Here is a 15905-nt window from a genome sequence, read left to right as displayed (position 1 = left end):
TGGGTGGGTAGGTGGATGGATGGGTAGGTGGATGGATAGGTGGGTGGGTGAATGGATTGATGGATGGGTGTGTGGGTAGGTGGGAGGATGGGTAGATGGATGGATGGGTGGGTAGATGGCTAGATGTGTGGGTGGATGAATGGGTGGATGGATGGATGGATGGGTGGATGGGTGGAAGGGTTGGTGGATGGATGGAATACCATCTGTAGACACAGAAGCTGACCTCAGCATGGCTAACTCACTTGTCCACATAAGTTGCACAGTGGGCACTACAGAGGTAACCAAGCTCAGGCTCCTGTGGTATCCCACACTCTTAACTCTGCCACCTCTAAGAGGCCTGGCTCCACCATGGTCCATGGCTATTTGGAGGAGTGCCCCTATGTGAACATGGTGGCCAGGTAAGTGTGGGGACCCCTGTCCCTGCAGCATGGCTCCATTCCACCCAGCAATGACCAGAACCCACCCCTACTCCCTCCATTCCACTCACAGAGAATGATGAGTGAGACCACGAGGGCGATGAGGAGGAGGACACATCCAATGAGTGGCAGCTGCTTCTTGCTCTCCTGCCAGGATAACTTGGGCAAGCCGAGACCTAGGAGCAGGAGAGCAGGGAGAGTGAGACAGTGGGAGAGGAGTCTGGGGAGGTGAAGGAGGGAGAGGAAACAAGGCTGACTGAGAAGGGCTCCATTAGGGCCTCTGTAGCCAGAACAAGCTCTGCCTTTGCCTACACCAACCCTCTGATGGAGCTCCCCCTCTGGGCCAACCAGAACACTGTGCATGTGTTTTCTGATTCACTCTCACAACATCCGTATGAGCTGAGTCTTACGAGGCCAATTTATAGAGGGAGAAAGTGAGCTTCATGAAAATAAGATAAGGTGCCCAAGGCTGGCGTGTAGCAGAGCAAGGACTCAGATGCAATGTATCTGATTCCAAAGCTTGCCTTACGAAAGGGCCTCACTGCTCCTATAACAGCAAGACTGGGATGTGCCCCAAGCCTTGATGTCAAGGCATGTACTAGGCCTGTGTGTTTTGCTGTGGGGTCCAATGTTCAGAATAAATGAAAAGAATTTCTCTTCTAAGGGCAGAACCCTGAGGACCACTGGCTTTCCTGACTTCCTACTGGCTGAACCAGGCAACCTAGAGTTTGGAAGTTTGGGATGAAGATGCCTGCCTGGTGTGAATCACTCCCTTTCCTCCCCCACACACTGTTTCATTGGTCCTTGTTTCTTCTTCCCATCCCTTCTTTGCTTCAAATTTTCTACTCTTTTGGGTTTTATTCTGTGGCAGATTCTTTCTACCCTCACCCTTCACTAAGTCCCTCAAAGGCCACCCCAGCCATCTCCCCATCATTGTCCCAAGGACAAAAGGAGCAGAGTGCCAGCTGAGATCTCCCCTTGCTCATGGACTGCTGCCCTGTTTTTCTGGCCTCTCCCTCCAGAGCCCCCTCACCTAGGCTCTGCCGACTGGTCCTCGTGGCTGCTGCTGACCTGGCAGGAGATGCCCGGATCGGAACAGCAACTGGCTTTGCTCTAACAAGATATGCTTTTGTTGGGGAAGATGTCGTGGAGGCTGACTTGGCAGATGAAGACCTGCTAGATGATGATCTGGAAGAGGATTTCCAGGTAGAGGAAGCCTGGGCTGGAGATGTCCGTGCAGGGGAGGCCTGGGCTAGAGGTGTCCTTGCCAGTGAGGCCTGGGCTAGGGGTATCCGTACAAAGGAGGCCTGGGCTGGAGGTGTCTGTGCAGGAGAGGCCTGGGATGGAGGTGTCTGTGCAGGAGAGGCCTGGGATGGAGGTGTCTGTGCTGGTGAGGCCTGGGCTGGGGGTGTCCGTGCTGGTGAGGCCTGGGCTGGGGGTGTCCGTGCTGGTGAGGCCTGGGCTGGGGGTGTCCGTGCTGGTGAGGCCTGGGCTGGGGGTGTCCGTGCTGGTGAGGCCTGGGCTGGGGGTGTCCGTGCTGGTGAGGCTTGGGCTGGAGGTGTCCGTGCAGGGGAGGCCTGGGCTGGAGGCGTCCGTGCAGGGGAGACATTCTACAAACAGAATGAAGAGTATCCATCAGGCTCTTCCTGCCAGGCCACCTGGCTGTGGGCCCTACTAAGCTTTAGAATAATGCTCTGGGGCAGGTGACTGTGGGAGATGGACAAGAAGTATGTAAGAAGAGCATGAGCCAGGATAGAATGAAAGCTCCAAGAGCCTACTTGCCCCATGATCCCCTGCAGTGTCCCCCTCCCAGGGCCTGCATGGGAGGGCAGAGGGCCCCAGTCATCTGCCCAGACTCTGGGAGCAGCTGCTCAGGGCAAGAGTCAAAAGAAGGAGCTTGCATTCTGCACACTCACCCTGTACTCGGATCCAGGAAATGGGGTCCCTGGGGGAGGGGAGCCATCCCTCTGCCCTCATTCTCTCCACTGCCCTTTTCCTTCATGGATGTGCACTGGTTGTAAAGTATCGCTCTTATTCCAAGCATTGCCAAGTTGAAACGTATTGCTTAAGGAGAGCCGTGGGCGGCCTTGCAGTCTCCTTTCTCAGTAACAGAGAATCCCTGCACACATGCACACATGGATGCACGCACACACTTGGATGCACGCTTCCACACTCACCCCCAGTCCATCGGGAAACCTGGAAAGACGAGCTACAGGGAGAGAAGAAGGTGCATGGGCTGGGCTGTGACTCGGCCACACACAGACACGATCCTTAACCTTGCCCCCTTCAGATGGCATGATATATTAATATACATTTGCGGTGTGAGTTTATGTGCAAAGACAACATAATGACCTCTAAGTGACTTAGCTGTATTCATTTGTTTCATCCTTTTACGCACACCCATGTTTATTGTGGCACCGTTTATAACAGCTAAATCTTAAAAACAGCCCAAATGCCCATCAACCTATGAATGGATGGAGATATGGGCTTTTCTTTTCTTTCTTTTTTTTTTTTTTTTTTTTTTTTGGCAGAACCGGGGATTGAACTCAGGCCCTTGTGCTTGCCAGGCAAGCACTTATTCTACTGAGCCATCTCCCCGGCACCCCCCCTTTTTTTTAAAACATAAAACGGAGTACTACTGGTCCATAAAGAAGGGTAAGCTTGTGACATTTCAGCTAAACAGACACACCCTGAAGCTGTACTCTTAAGTGAAACAAATCAGACATACATGCATGAATGTCACTTTGTTTCTCTGGTGTGAAAAACAGAAAATGTAAATAAGGACCAAAATGTACAATAGATATCATACAATAGGAAGAAAATAGGAAAGGGAACTAGGGAGGAGAGATGGGGAAAGAAAGGAAGGGAAAAGAAAAAAATATTGAGACAGGAGAAAAAAATGGAAACAAATCTTCTATAAATAAGAAGTGGGGTCTGGGTAAATAGCTCAGACCACTGAGATGGCTCAGTGGTATAAGCACCTGCTGGGCAAGCACAAGGTCCTGAGTTTGATCCCTGGTACTGAAGAAAAAAAAAAAAAGCATTTGATAATAAATAAGGGCAAGAGGGGTTGAAAGGGGGAGAGGAGAATGGGGGAAAAATCAAGTTATATCATGTACAGGTACAAAGTTCTGATAATGAAAATGATCACTATGTACACCTAAAATGTACCAATCAACTTAATTAAAACAAACAACAGCCCAAACAAAAAAGAAAAAGAAAGGGAGGTAAACTCTATAGTTGTAGGTGTAGGGGGAGGCAATCCCTACACTGAAGGTAGTTACTATGTACCACAAGTGTGTGCTAATAAAATATTATTATTATATTATTATTATTATTATTTTGCAGAACTAGGGGTTGAACTCAGGCCCTTGTGCTTGCCAGGGAAGCGCTTATTCTGCTGAGCCATCTTCCCAACCCTAAAACATTATTTTAAATAGCTCCAAAAACAAACAAACGAAAACCCCTGTCAGGTAAGGACCATTATTGTCCCCATTTTGCACAGGGAGAAACAGAGGCAGAGAGATGAAGCAAATTGATCAATTTTTCAGAGCTAAAAAGTAACAGAGTTGGGGTTTGAACCCAAAAAGTGGGGCTCAGGAACACCCCAAGGAGGACTGCGTAGAGAAGGCGACCAGAGAAAGCCAGTGCTGCTCCTTTCTGAGATGCTAGACTGGCAGTGCTCCAGGTCTGGGACAGGAAGTGGTGGGCATCCACAGTCACAGGAAGGTTGTGGGCACCCCCAGCTTGCTGCCATCAGACCAAGCCTCCCTCAACCTGACACAGGTCTTGGCCCCAACTCTAACCACCTCTGCCTCTTTGGCCTTCTGAGAACCCAGAGCAGGAACTGACCTGGTGCAAAGGCCACATCGAATCCCCATTCTAATGTCTGCCGTGAACTGACTGGCCACCTACAAGGAATAATGGAGAAAGCCTCCCTGCACAGTGGCCCAGTAGTGCAGGTTGCCAAGGAGACAGAAGGCTATGGCCCCTCTGCACCTCTGCTTCCTTGCTTCATGGACCATGGTGCTTAAACCTGTGGAGCATTCCTAAGCCAACTCAAAGACTTCTTCATTAGAACATCTGGCTGTGTGAGCTCCATCATCCCAATGAAGTATAACTTTTGGATTTTGCTTTTTTTAATTCTCTCTTCTGGGAGTCAGGAATAATTTTGGGGATGTGTCCTCATTTTCTGAGGGGTTGAAAGATGAATTCAAGGAGAAATCTTGAGCTTCTGATTATACTTAGCTTGTTGGAGGAAGAGACAAGAGGGGCTCTCTTCAAGAACTTCCTCTGGTGGGTGTGGGTAACTGCTCAGGAGTGCCTGGCCAGATGAGTAGAGACACACTTGAGATGTTGAGTGCCCCAAAGGTAACCTCTTATGTCACTGACACAAGTGACCCAGAGCCAGCGTCACCATCTCATATTCATTGTCTATAGGTAGGATTTCTATAGAACAATGCCATGCTGTCCTCAATGGATCAGGTCTGAGGTCTGGGGCGAGGAGAAGTAGAAGGAGACAAGGTGTCAGATGACAGAGCTGACTTTGAAGTCAAGCGTACCCGGGTACCAATCCTGGGTCTTGTCATCTGGTAGCAGTCCTACCTTGGGCCATTCATCTACCTAAACCCATTTCTTTATTTGTGAAATAAGATTCCTCCTTAAGAAAGCTGTTCAGACCAAAAAGCTACAACTCTTGTTGCACAGATCCTGCTTTACCTTGGTCTTAACCATCCAGTAGAAAAGTATGAAGACGAAATATAGGAAGTAAAGCCATGTTGTTATGTTGAGCTGTGGGGGACTCAGGTTAATAATTTCTGACATTGCCAGTTAAACAGAAGACCCAATGCTATTATGGGCTAATGGACTCTTTTAGAATATTTTGCTGAGTTTACACACCTATAATATTCAATAAAGGAACTTAGAAAAAATGGGGCATACCGGTGAATGTCCATTTTGTATCTGTGTATTCAAAGTGGTTAGGATAGATATATAGTTGCATTCTCTTAATGAATAGAATGATTTGTTCTAATGGTGTTTGTAAATAGGATCTCAAGTCCGCATCTTGTACAGCAATTAACCACTAAGAAGAATATATGCAGTGTATTATTTGTTGAAACTGTACTTCCGATTTGATTTGAAACTGTCTCATTGCTATCTGTTTATCAATAAAATTTTGAAAAAAAAAAAAGAAAGAAAGAAAGCTGTTGCCAGCGCCTGGCACACAGAGGTGCCTTGGGAAGTGGAGGCTCCTTTTCTCCTTCAGAGCACCTAACCATGGGATGAGCACATCTTGGGGAGAGAGGGGGAGTCCAACAAAAGCTAGAGTAATGTCCTTTAGTTCGGGGGACAAGACTCCGGCATGTAAGGCTCTGCTCTGAGCTTCCTAGCAGTGGTGGCCGAAGTCTTGACACCTGCCAGGGACCTTGGCCTTCTTGTATCTCCACTGACCTAGGTGGTCTCTGTCTTTGCAGATTCACACTATAATTCTTCCTTAACCTCAGAGGCAATCTTGGGGGTTCCTAAGGAATTTCCGTCTTGTGGGTACTTCTTGATATGCACTGTGCTGGGACCTTGTAGCCTGCCACGACTGGGTGAAGCCTAGTGACCAGCAGCTCCAGCCATCAGGGCTAGAGGGACTCCAGATATGTGACACTGGGCAAGTGATGTCACCTCCACCTTGTTACATCTTAGCTTCCTTATCTGTAAGGCCCAGCTAATCACCTTGCTTCACAGCATTGTTGGCATGACTGATGTTCACAAAACACCAGTCACCCAGTAAAGGTTTGGGCGACACTGACTGGGATGGTGGCTGTGACTTGTTTAAGGATATCAGGCTTAAAATAGAAAGATCTGTGTGAATATGGCTGCATCCTTTCCCAATATGGACCCTGTTCCCACACATGTAAACATGGGATAAAGCTTACTTCCTTCCTCCAGATGAATGGGAACAGTACATGAAGGAGTATCTATAAACGTGGGTCAAACTGTAATAGGGATAACAGCCCACTGGCTCCTTTACTTGATCCCATTTCAACCTCATAACAGCTCTTTGCAGTTGCTATTATTAGCCCCACTCTACAGATACTGATCATGAGGTACAAGGAGGTTCAGGTCACACCAGGGAAGTGACAGGGCTTGGATCTAACTAGGCCTGCTAGGAGTCTTGACCTCCAGTCTCACAAGGGCTCAGAGAAATTTTGTTCCTGTCTTCAGAGCTCACCACATACAAAGTTCTACGTCCATTGTTTCATTTGACTATCATAAGCACCTAGTGTGCAAGCCAGACAGGAACATGAGCTGGAGCTCAGAGGGAGCAGTGTCTAAACCCGCACTCTTGCCCCAAACTAAGGAACCCTAACACAGTCTTCTAAGTTCCAGTCAAGTGTTCAAACTGTCTCCATCTGAGTGTGACCCTGTGATATTGTCCCTGTCACTTCATCATGAAGGGCAGGAGCCAAGGAGCCAGGGCTGGAGCAGAGAAGGCTGAGAGGGTTATGGGGTCAGAGGGGAAACAGGGATGAATTTTGTAAAGTTGGGCCAGAGGAGGGAAGTAGACCAAGATGAAGCTGATGTGAGCTGGCGTGGTGGCAGACTAGAAGCAGCCAGAAGGGGCCATGTCCCAAAAGGCCTGGTAGCCCTGGTTAGAGGAGCTTCCACCCTCGCCTTTGTGAGGGGAGGGCTCTGCTATCAGAGTTGAGGGAGGCAGGAGTACAGTGGTGGGCCCTAGATCTCAGTAAGAATTATGAGGACGTCAGCTGGAAGGGCAGCCCCAAGACCAGAGGGACACGTGAGCCGCAGTGAGGCCATCCCCTCCACCCCTGACTCTGAACCTCAATTCAAGTGTGGCAAGAGATTTGGAAGTATCCCCATCTTCAGGGACCATCAACATGGGACATACCACAGCCATCCCTCTTTAGGCATTCCACAACTTGCCACCCCACCCTCTGGCAGTCCTTCCTGATGTCTAACCTGCTACAGTACTAACTCATTTCCTTCCAACTCTTGGAGAGCATCTGCTGAGATTCCGTCCTCCCACTTGGAGGCTTGCCCTCACCCTGAGAGCAGATGCTGTGACAGCGGAGAGGGGAGGAGCCTTCTTGTTCTGGGTCCCAAGATACAAGGGCCAGAGCCAAGAACAGAACTAAGGCCTCCCAAATCCTGGCCTTTGTCATTAGCACAAGACTCAGGAATGGGACTCAGATGGCCAAATCGTTGCCACTCATTGACCTTTCCACAACCTTACCGCAGGCCAAATGCTCCTCAGTCCATTCAGAGGTGGGTGGACAGGGCAGGGCAGGCACCTGGCTGGCTCTGGGTTACTTCCTTGGCAGTCTGTCTTTCCTGACCCACCTCCTCCCTGCCCTCTACACCAAGGTTGCCTCTGGGGTTATCTTTGGGGTTTCCCATGCTCTTCCTATGCCATGAAACAGGGCCTCATCCCAGGCTGCCATTACCACCTGGCTGTATCTTGGAAGCACCTGGGGGATCCTATTCGAAGGATGCCTGGAGCCTCCAGATACTGTGGGGCAGGGGTAGCATGGGAAGTTGCTGGGCAGGGATCCCAAGAAAGGCAAAGAAGGTTGGGCCAGGAAGAGAGCTGAGAAGAGTGGGCCCCGGCTCTGAGGCCCTTGTCCCAAGAATTTCCTGGACACTAGGAAGTAGCAGCCTGGAACGTGTGCTTTGCCCCAAGTTGCTTGGGTCACTCTGACTGCAAAGCAGGGACTAAAACATGCCAAGGCCCCATGTTTCCAGTCCAGTGCTCTCTAAACCTCAGGTCTCAGGGGTGGAGTCTGTGGCCCCAGGCAAGTGGGACATTTTTATGGTTTCCCGAAGACTCTGCCCCTTGGAACCTCACCTGGTGAGGGTGGGGAGCTAATCAAGGAGCCCTAGGGAAGTCCTGCCTTGGCACCCTCCCATACATGAGTGGCTACAGCCTGGACTCTGACAGGTTGTTGCTCAGAGTCCCAGGAAGACCGCAAGAAGGACCCTGCCTGAAGAATGAGCGCGGTGGTGGTAGCAGCAGTGACACCATAGCTTCACCGCCTGAGGCAGGCGCAATTCCAGATCCCAGCCAAGCTCCCTCCTCCAGCCACTGCTTCCTAAAACCACTACCCGGGGCACAGGCTGAGCATGTCATAGGCTGTCACAGCTGGAAGGACTTAGAAAGTCCTAGTCTTTTATTTTAGCAATAAGGCATTGAGTCTCAGAGAGAACTTGTGACTGGTCCAAGGTCACAAAGGCAGGTAGGGGACATAAGCAGGGTTAGAAGCCTGGGCCCCTGGCACCATTCTTAGTCTGTGTCTGCCTTTCCACCCTCCAGTGAAGAAGGGCCCTTTCCAAGACTGAGACCCCTGACCTCCCACTTTTCCAGTCACCTTGAATACCAAGGGCTTTCAAATAGATGGGCACAGGCAGAAACAGGGGCTGGAGCCCCAGCATTCAGGAGGAGGCGGGAAGAGGTGCTCCCAACCCCCACCAAGGACACCAGCATTCCAAGAGACATTGGAACTTGGGGCCTAAAACATATCCTGAGCCGGGATCATCCCCATATGGACCAGACTAGCTGGGGTTGAAGTGGAATAGGGCTTCTTTCTCCTCATTGCCTCACTCAGGCTTCATTGTGCCACTTGGAACAGGGGCTTTCTTCTACTATCCTTCTTGAGCCTGGAGAAACCCCAGAAACAGGACTCTCAGAGGCAGGCAAATTTGCAGCTACCCGCTCCTTGCACCCAGCACCAGCTTCCCTACATGCACCATAGACCCCCCTGGCTTGTGAATCAGACTAAGGACCTGGAAGGCCTCCAGTGCCCAAAGCACTACAGGAACAGGGATCTCGTCTCTGCTGCTGGCCGGCTCATGTGGGGATAGTCACATCTCAGTTCCTTCATGTATAAATGAAAGGGTGGCCAATCAGCCATTTCCTAGTACTCCGTCGCTGTGGAGATCAGCACCAAGGGCTATGGCAGAGCTCTGAGTTTTCGCCCCACCCCAGAGAGACAAAATCCGCTTTTCAGTTTCACACAGTGGCCTCTGCATGACATTTCATTTGAACAAAAGAAGCAGCTACTACAAAGACCTTGCAAATGAGCTCCTTACATGAGCATTACCATTCCTCCTGGCTCAGGATGCATTCTGCACACATGAGTGAGCCCAGGAGAGCTCTATTAGATTGGCATCAAAACACCTCCTGTTCATTTATCGCTCCATTCATTTCTTGAGTGCCCACTATTGCCGAGCAAATGATGTTTCCTGCCTTCGTCCTTCAGGGTGATTATGTCTTCCCTCCCTGCCATACTGGGGTGCTGGCACAGCTCTGGGCTGGTGCGTTGGGAAGGACACTGGAGCTGTTTTGGTTGCTGCTTCTCTTGAAGAGGAATCAGCCTCCACCTGGGGCTGCCCAGGCCTCTTGCTCAGCTGCAAGCTGGGTTCCTTGTGGCGTCTTCCGTTTTGCTACCTCCACTACCATCCTACTCGCCGGCCCAGGCACAGTCCACCCCATTGTTGCTATATCAAGAGGAAGCTGTTTTGGCAAAACAAGACACTTAAACTAAGTGGCCATTGTTACATCAGTCAACCTTCCCACCTAGCACCCAGCTGGAGCCCCAGTACACACACTCCCACACATTTATGTTCACATTTGTCAAGCTATAGAGGACAATGACGAGGAAAGTTTTGCAGCGAGGGCCAGGTGGAAGGCTGATCCACACCGATGAGAACATGATGCAAAAATCCCAGGTGGGGATTGCATGCCTCCAGGGACAAAGAGCAAAGGCTGGAGGGGTTGCACTTAGGGGTTGGGGACAGAACAGCAATTTGAATCTACTGATCCATCTTGGGAACCTGCCTAGCCTGGTCTCGGGGAGGTGTTTCATCTTGAATATTCCTGGATCCCACTAATCCAGAGTATCTGTGGTCTGGGGCTGATTTAGATTCAACTCCACTTTAGCAGTGCCCAGTGTAGGAAAATATATTCTACAAAGGACTGTGGCTTTATCAAAGAGCCTATTCAGCCTTTCTTTAATATGTATTGCATTTCTCAAAGCATTAAAAAAAATATGACTCACTTTGAAAAAGCACAAAATATGCAGTATTTGGCAAGAACAGACGCACACCTGCTAGCATATTCTGCTTCCGGTGACTACCGTGGAACCAAAACAGGATCTCCCAGAGCAACGTGTCTAACCTTCTTCTTTGGTAGGTGGAGAAACTGAGGCACGGAGAGGAGCAAGTATTTGTCCAAATGGAGGACCCCATCCTGGTCCCTAAGTGGTATTTATAATGCTGGTGTTGATGATGATGATAAATCCTACCGCAGAGGCTGTACCACATCTCTAAGCTGCTTTCTGGAAGCACTTTACCACACACAAGACTATTCTGAGACTCCCTTAGGTAAGCGCTGTTACTATTCCAGTTACAGAGGAAGCAACTAGGTACCCAGAGATGAAGTGATTGCCCAAAACTTGATCAGTTCTCTGCGCCGCAGTATGCAGCTTTTCTGGTCATTTCTCTTTGACACAGAGTCTTGCTATAGTGCCCAAGCTAGCCTCAAACTCATGCTTTCACCTCCTGCATCACTGGGATGTGCCCTGCAAACTCCCCTGGGAGCGTTAGCAGGCCTAAGTGTATGGAGCAGACTTCCCTGCTATTTTTGGAGCTGAAAGACAAAGAGCACAATGTTCCTCTGTGCAAGAAAGCCCTGGAGGAGAAGGCACAGCTTCACATGACCAGTTTCTCCCAAACCACTCCTATTTGATCAATCTCAAGACATCTGCACACAAGGACAGGAGCCCAACTCCAGCTCTCCCAGGCTCCACACCAGGTTCTTTCACCTTAAATAAGGAGACAGATTTAAAAACTTCAAAGGAATGTAATGGTTTTTTTTCTTTACTCAAAGATAAATTTAAAAAAAATTCTCTTCCAGAATGATCCTGGGACCTACCATATCTTTGACAGCCAGTTCATAGGTTAGTTGGGAGCTCTCAGATTTCCGCTGAAAGTGAAAGCTCTACTCTGCATTCTCTGCCCCTCTAGCAACCTTCCCTGGCTGCTGGTCCCTCACTCTGGAGAGATGAGCTGCAGACAGCACCCTCATCACCCTGCCCCTGCCTCTACCCCTACCATCAACTCTAACAGGCACATGGCCACCTGTTTGGTTGAGGAACCATCAAATTTAGGCTCCCAACAAGCTATGGAACAGGACACACTATGGCTATGACTCTAGATTCATTTTCCCCAAGTTCTGGACAAAATCCCATTCTGTTCTGTGTACCACCTTTCTGCTCACTGTACTCCATTGAGCTGTAGGAGCCAAGACCCAAAGACCTTGGTGAAGGGGAGAAGAATCAAGAAAACCAGAGAAAAGGGCAAGCAAGGCAGCCAGGGTCTTGGGGGAGACAGTCAAGAGGGACAGCTGAAAGAATAACAGGAGAAATGATGGTGAAATACATCCGGAGCTCAGAAGGGACCACAAGCCAGCCATCAACTAGGATAGAGAATAGGTTGATCTTTCTCAAACCCAGGGTTGGCTCAGGCTCATTCTTCCCAGAGTGCCATTTCTTACCAAATCAGTAAATATAAACAATGCAGAAAGGAGCAAAAACAAGACTGAAGGAAAAGTTGGAGAACCAAGGGAATTTTCTCAAGAAAAAAAGGCAACGGCACAGTTGAACAACGCCTCGGGAAGGCTTCACATGTGGGTTACCGACTGGTCTGCAGAGCTACTTTCTGGCTGCTCTCTGTCACCCCCAAGAGCAGAAGAATCTTGGCTGCAGCTGAAGGAAATGTGGTTAGGCATAAATAAGGAAGCCCTGCCCCAGCATGAGCATGAGTAAACCAAAACATAAGTGATCAAAAGTGGCTGAAAAAAAATCCCCTTGAGAATCTTAAATGCACCTAGAAAGCCACATTTTCCTGGGAAGGTTCAGGAATCTAGCGAATGGGTTCCACAAGGTGGCCTTGAGGATTAGTTAAAAATGCTCTTGATTCTCAAACCAGCAAGAATTAGGTTTGATTAGATGCTCTGCAGGTTAACTGCAGAGTCAGCCGCCTATGGGGACAGATGTCCTGGGAAGAATGCTCAGAAGCCACACAGTAGGAATCAAGATTCAGCCACACAGCCCTGAGGTGAATGGTCAGACCCTAACCCCATCAGCTAGTCTCCCCCATCAGGGGCTCCTTCTGGGGACCACAACAAAGAAAGGGTCAAATGCTCCCAATGTCAAGTAGCTTGCAACCGGAAAAAGGAACATTCAGTTTCCCACAAAACCCCAGCCACACAGGGTGGCAGTGTCCTACCTGCCTCCCAGCCCTGTCCCTGCTCCTCAGGGCAGGGAGGAGCCCCAAGGCCCACAGACCACTCACCCGGCAGCTGCCCCTCTCCATAGCCTCAGAGGGATGAGTCTTCAAGTCTCAGCTGATGTCCAGGGCAAGAGCCATGTTAGCCCTTGGCTCTCCAGGCATGTGGGGAAAAGGAGGTTGAGGCTGAGGGCCGGCCCCCACCAAATGGGGCGGGGAAACCCGGTTGGGATGTGTGAGGTAATCGTGAGTATAAACAACATGGAACTTGCCAGACCTGTCTGTCTGCCCCATCCCAGGCCATCCCAGTTACTCAGCGAATACTGGGAGCATGAGGCTAGCTAGCTGCCTTTTGCTCCTGAAACTGCTCCCACAGAGGCCACTGGGAGGGTTCCCAAGGGCTCTGGGCTACCCCTTCCAGAGAGAGATTTAAGAGAAGATGGCTTAGCTCTGCTGACCCAAGCCCTGCAAGGGTGACCATGCCCCCATAAAGAATGTCCAAGGCTCAGAGCAGAGCCCTGCTAAGGGCAAGACAGAGTGACCCTCACCTACGAGAACAGCACATCCAAACCCCAACACAGGACTCCTGGTCTGCCAAGTTTTTTTTCTTTTTCTTTTTTTTTTTTTTTGCAGAACCGGGGATTGAACTCAGGCCCTTGCACTTGCCAGGGAAGCACTTATTCTGCTGAGCCATCTCCCCGGCCCCCAAGTTTTGTTTTCTGAACTCCACTTACTTCCCTGAAAATTCTTAACAAAGGGATTAAAATTAAGTGGCCTTTAATTATGCACACACCATAATAAATTGCCTCTCTGGAAAACAGTAAATCGGTGTGAAAGGACACCTCAAAGTTAATTACAATAAAACACATAAATATCTACATAGAAACCGTTCCAGTAAATACTGGGCTGACTCATGATCCCACGTAGGCATCCCATTCTGATCCTCATGGTCAAAAGAAATAGAGGAAGAGCTCTAAGTCCCCACACTCAGCAGAGCAAGAGCCTTTCAGATTCTCCACCCTTGGGAGTGCTAAGAATTTTAGAGTACCAAGGCGCTCTAGAGATTATCTAGTGGCTCTTCTCATTTTACAGACAAGGGCCAGAGAGCCTGAGGAATCTGTAAGTCACACCTAGCAAGCAGCAATAATAAGGCGTTAGGTATCCTGTGGAACACTTTACATATATCTTTCGTGCATTCACTCAGCAAATATTTGTTAAGTGTCTCGCACATGCCTGGTCTTGTTCTAATGATAACAAAAAATCAACCTGGTCTCAGAATGGCCCAGAAGAAAGCAGATATCCTTTATATGCCTCATAGACACTTCTGACAGGAGCAAGTTGTCACACAGGCATCACATCAGGACTGAATCTGACAGAGATATCCATTTTCCAAAATCTGACAATATATTGCAAAGCATGACAAACAGGAGACTAACCAGTGTGCCTCTTGTCCTCTACATTCCGGTGGATTTAGAAACCTCATGACCATACTAGTTGGCGCCAGTTTCCAACTGCTGGGCCCACTTCATTTCTGCTTATCTTTCCTCAAGCATGCTCCTTCTGTTCAAAAGCTTGGTCCTGCCTAACCTCAGTGGATACTATGCCAGTGTCCCAAGTGCGCAAATCTATTCTGCACCCAAACAAAAGTGTCTTGGCTTCTGTCAGCCTCGCTTATGATTTCTTGGCTTACATTAGTGCCAGGGACACAGCAGGTTAAGACCCCTGCCCTATGGCACTGGAATTGGAGGGTGAGTGGACAGACAGAGATGAGTTAGCCAGTTAAGCTGGACATTAGAAGGTGAGACATGCAATAGAGAGAGAAACAGAACAGGTGCAGGAAGGGATCAGGAAGGCTGAGGATGTGTGGAATCTTGATTGGAAAAGCAAAGCTGGGAAGGTCTCTCAAGTAAGATTTGAGGAAAGGCCTAAATGAAAAAGCTATTACTCTCCCCATTTACATTTAAGAGAACAGCACTTGTAGCTCAGAATCCACATGGCTCACTCCAGCTTTAGGTCTTTGAGGGACATCTACTCCAGAGGCAGGGGCTGAAGTCAAGAGTTCACACAAATACCATTTGAGGTGCTATTCACTGGCCCACCAAGAAAGCAGAGCTCAGCTGTGGCTACAAACCCTTCCTACCCTCCACTTTCAGAGGGACTCCTCCCATTGGCCTCCCAGTCCTGAGGACAAGCCAGCTTGTGCTCTTGGCTCACTCCTACTGAGGTGCCTATACCCAAGGCCACCACTGAGTCCTGGCATCTATAGGTCCTGCCCTCCTAGGCCAGCACAGCTGAGCCCCTGGGTGCACCTTCTGGGCCAGCCCTGCCTGGTGACTACCTGAATGGCTCCAAGGAATGGGAAATGCCATTGCCCTATGTGGCAGAGTCCTGACTGTGTAGGTGCTGCCTCTTTCCAAAAGAGGACTTGCACAGCTGCCCTTCCTTGTGATTCACTCATTTGTCTGTGGTTCCAGGTTCCCCTTTATGGGGGCATGTGACAGGCGACAAATCCCACTTCCCCATGACAACCTTTCTCACACTTTTCAAGGAATCCTCTGATAAGGTCAATTTTTCTCAACACAACACACCTACTTCTTCCATCTGCTCTTAAGGTAAAGTGGCTTCAGGTCCCCTTCGCATCCGCTGACTCCCCCACCATGACTCCTGAAGTGGGGTCCAGAGCCAACAAGCCCCATAGCCGTATGTATTATGGGCCCTGGCTCTGTAGATAAAACCCATCTATCATTTGCTGGAAATATGCATTGGGCTGCTGCTTATTTTTCCACAGAAATGAAGCAGCTGCTGGCCAACCAGAGACGCTGATGGACCATAGCCCAGCCGAGGACTTCAGCCCAGCTGAGGTAAACCCAAATGTACCTGTGCGTGGCTGAGTGAAAGATTCAGAGTGAAGAAGAATGAATGAGCGCCTGACTGCTGTGGTCACCAGAATCCCACATTCAGACAGGAATGTTCTAAACTCCGGGATGACCCACCTGAGGAGGACTTCTGGGGGAAGAGGTAAGATTCAAATCTGTGGGAAAGATAGACAGCAAGACAGGCTGATACATGAGGGTAGTTGTGGGGTGCTTGACAGGCCTGGGAGGAACATTCTAGAGTTGGGGGTGGGATTGGGGTTTTGTGGTCAGTTGGCTATGGAACCATAGCTTCTCTACGCAGTGAAGGTTAAGGATC

The 15905-nt window shown here is 49.4% G+C and overlaps 1 protein-coding gene across 4 annotated transcripts in view; it reads right to left on the bottom strand.

Moving 5' to 3' along the window:
• Positions 1-12877, bottom strand: part of Tmprss13 (transmembrane serine protease 13) — a 29768-nt gene extending 16891 nt beyond the window's left edge. For all 4 annotated transcript variants that reach the window (XM_023721217.1, XM_023721218.1, XM_023721219.1 and 1 more), the window contains exons 1-3: positions 12780-12877; positions 1450-2026; positions 488-592 (exon numbers count right to left, since the gene is read on the bottom strand). In XM_023721217.1, the coding sequence (XP_023576985.1) occupies positions 488-592; positions 1450-2026; positions 12780-12800 (703 nt within the window). In that variant the 5' untranslated portion in view covers positions 12801-12877. The remainder of the gene's footprint in view (positions 1-487; positions 593-1449; positions 2027-12779) is intronic.
• Positions 12878-15905: the final 3028 nt, after the last annotated feature.

Source organism: Octodon degus, unplaced genomic scaffold, assembly GCF_000260255.1.
Source record: "Octodon degus isolate 3935 unplaced genomic scaffold, OctDeg1.0 scaffold00080, whole genome shotgun sequence".
In the NCBI taxonomy this organism is placed as follows: Eukaryota; Metazoa; Chordata; class Mammalia; order Rodentia; family Octodontidae; genus Octodon; species Octodon degus.
Note: the sequence above shows the minus strand (reverse complement) of the source record. Positions and strands in the feature narration are given on the sequence as shown.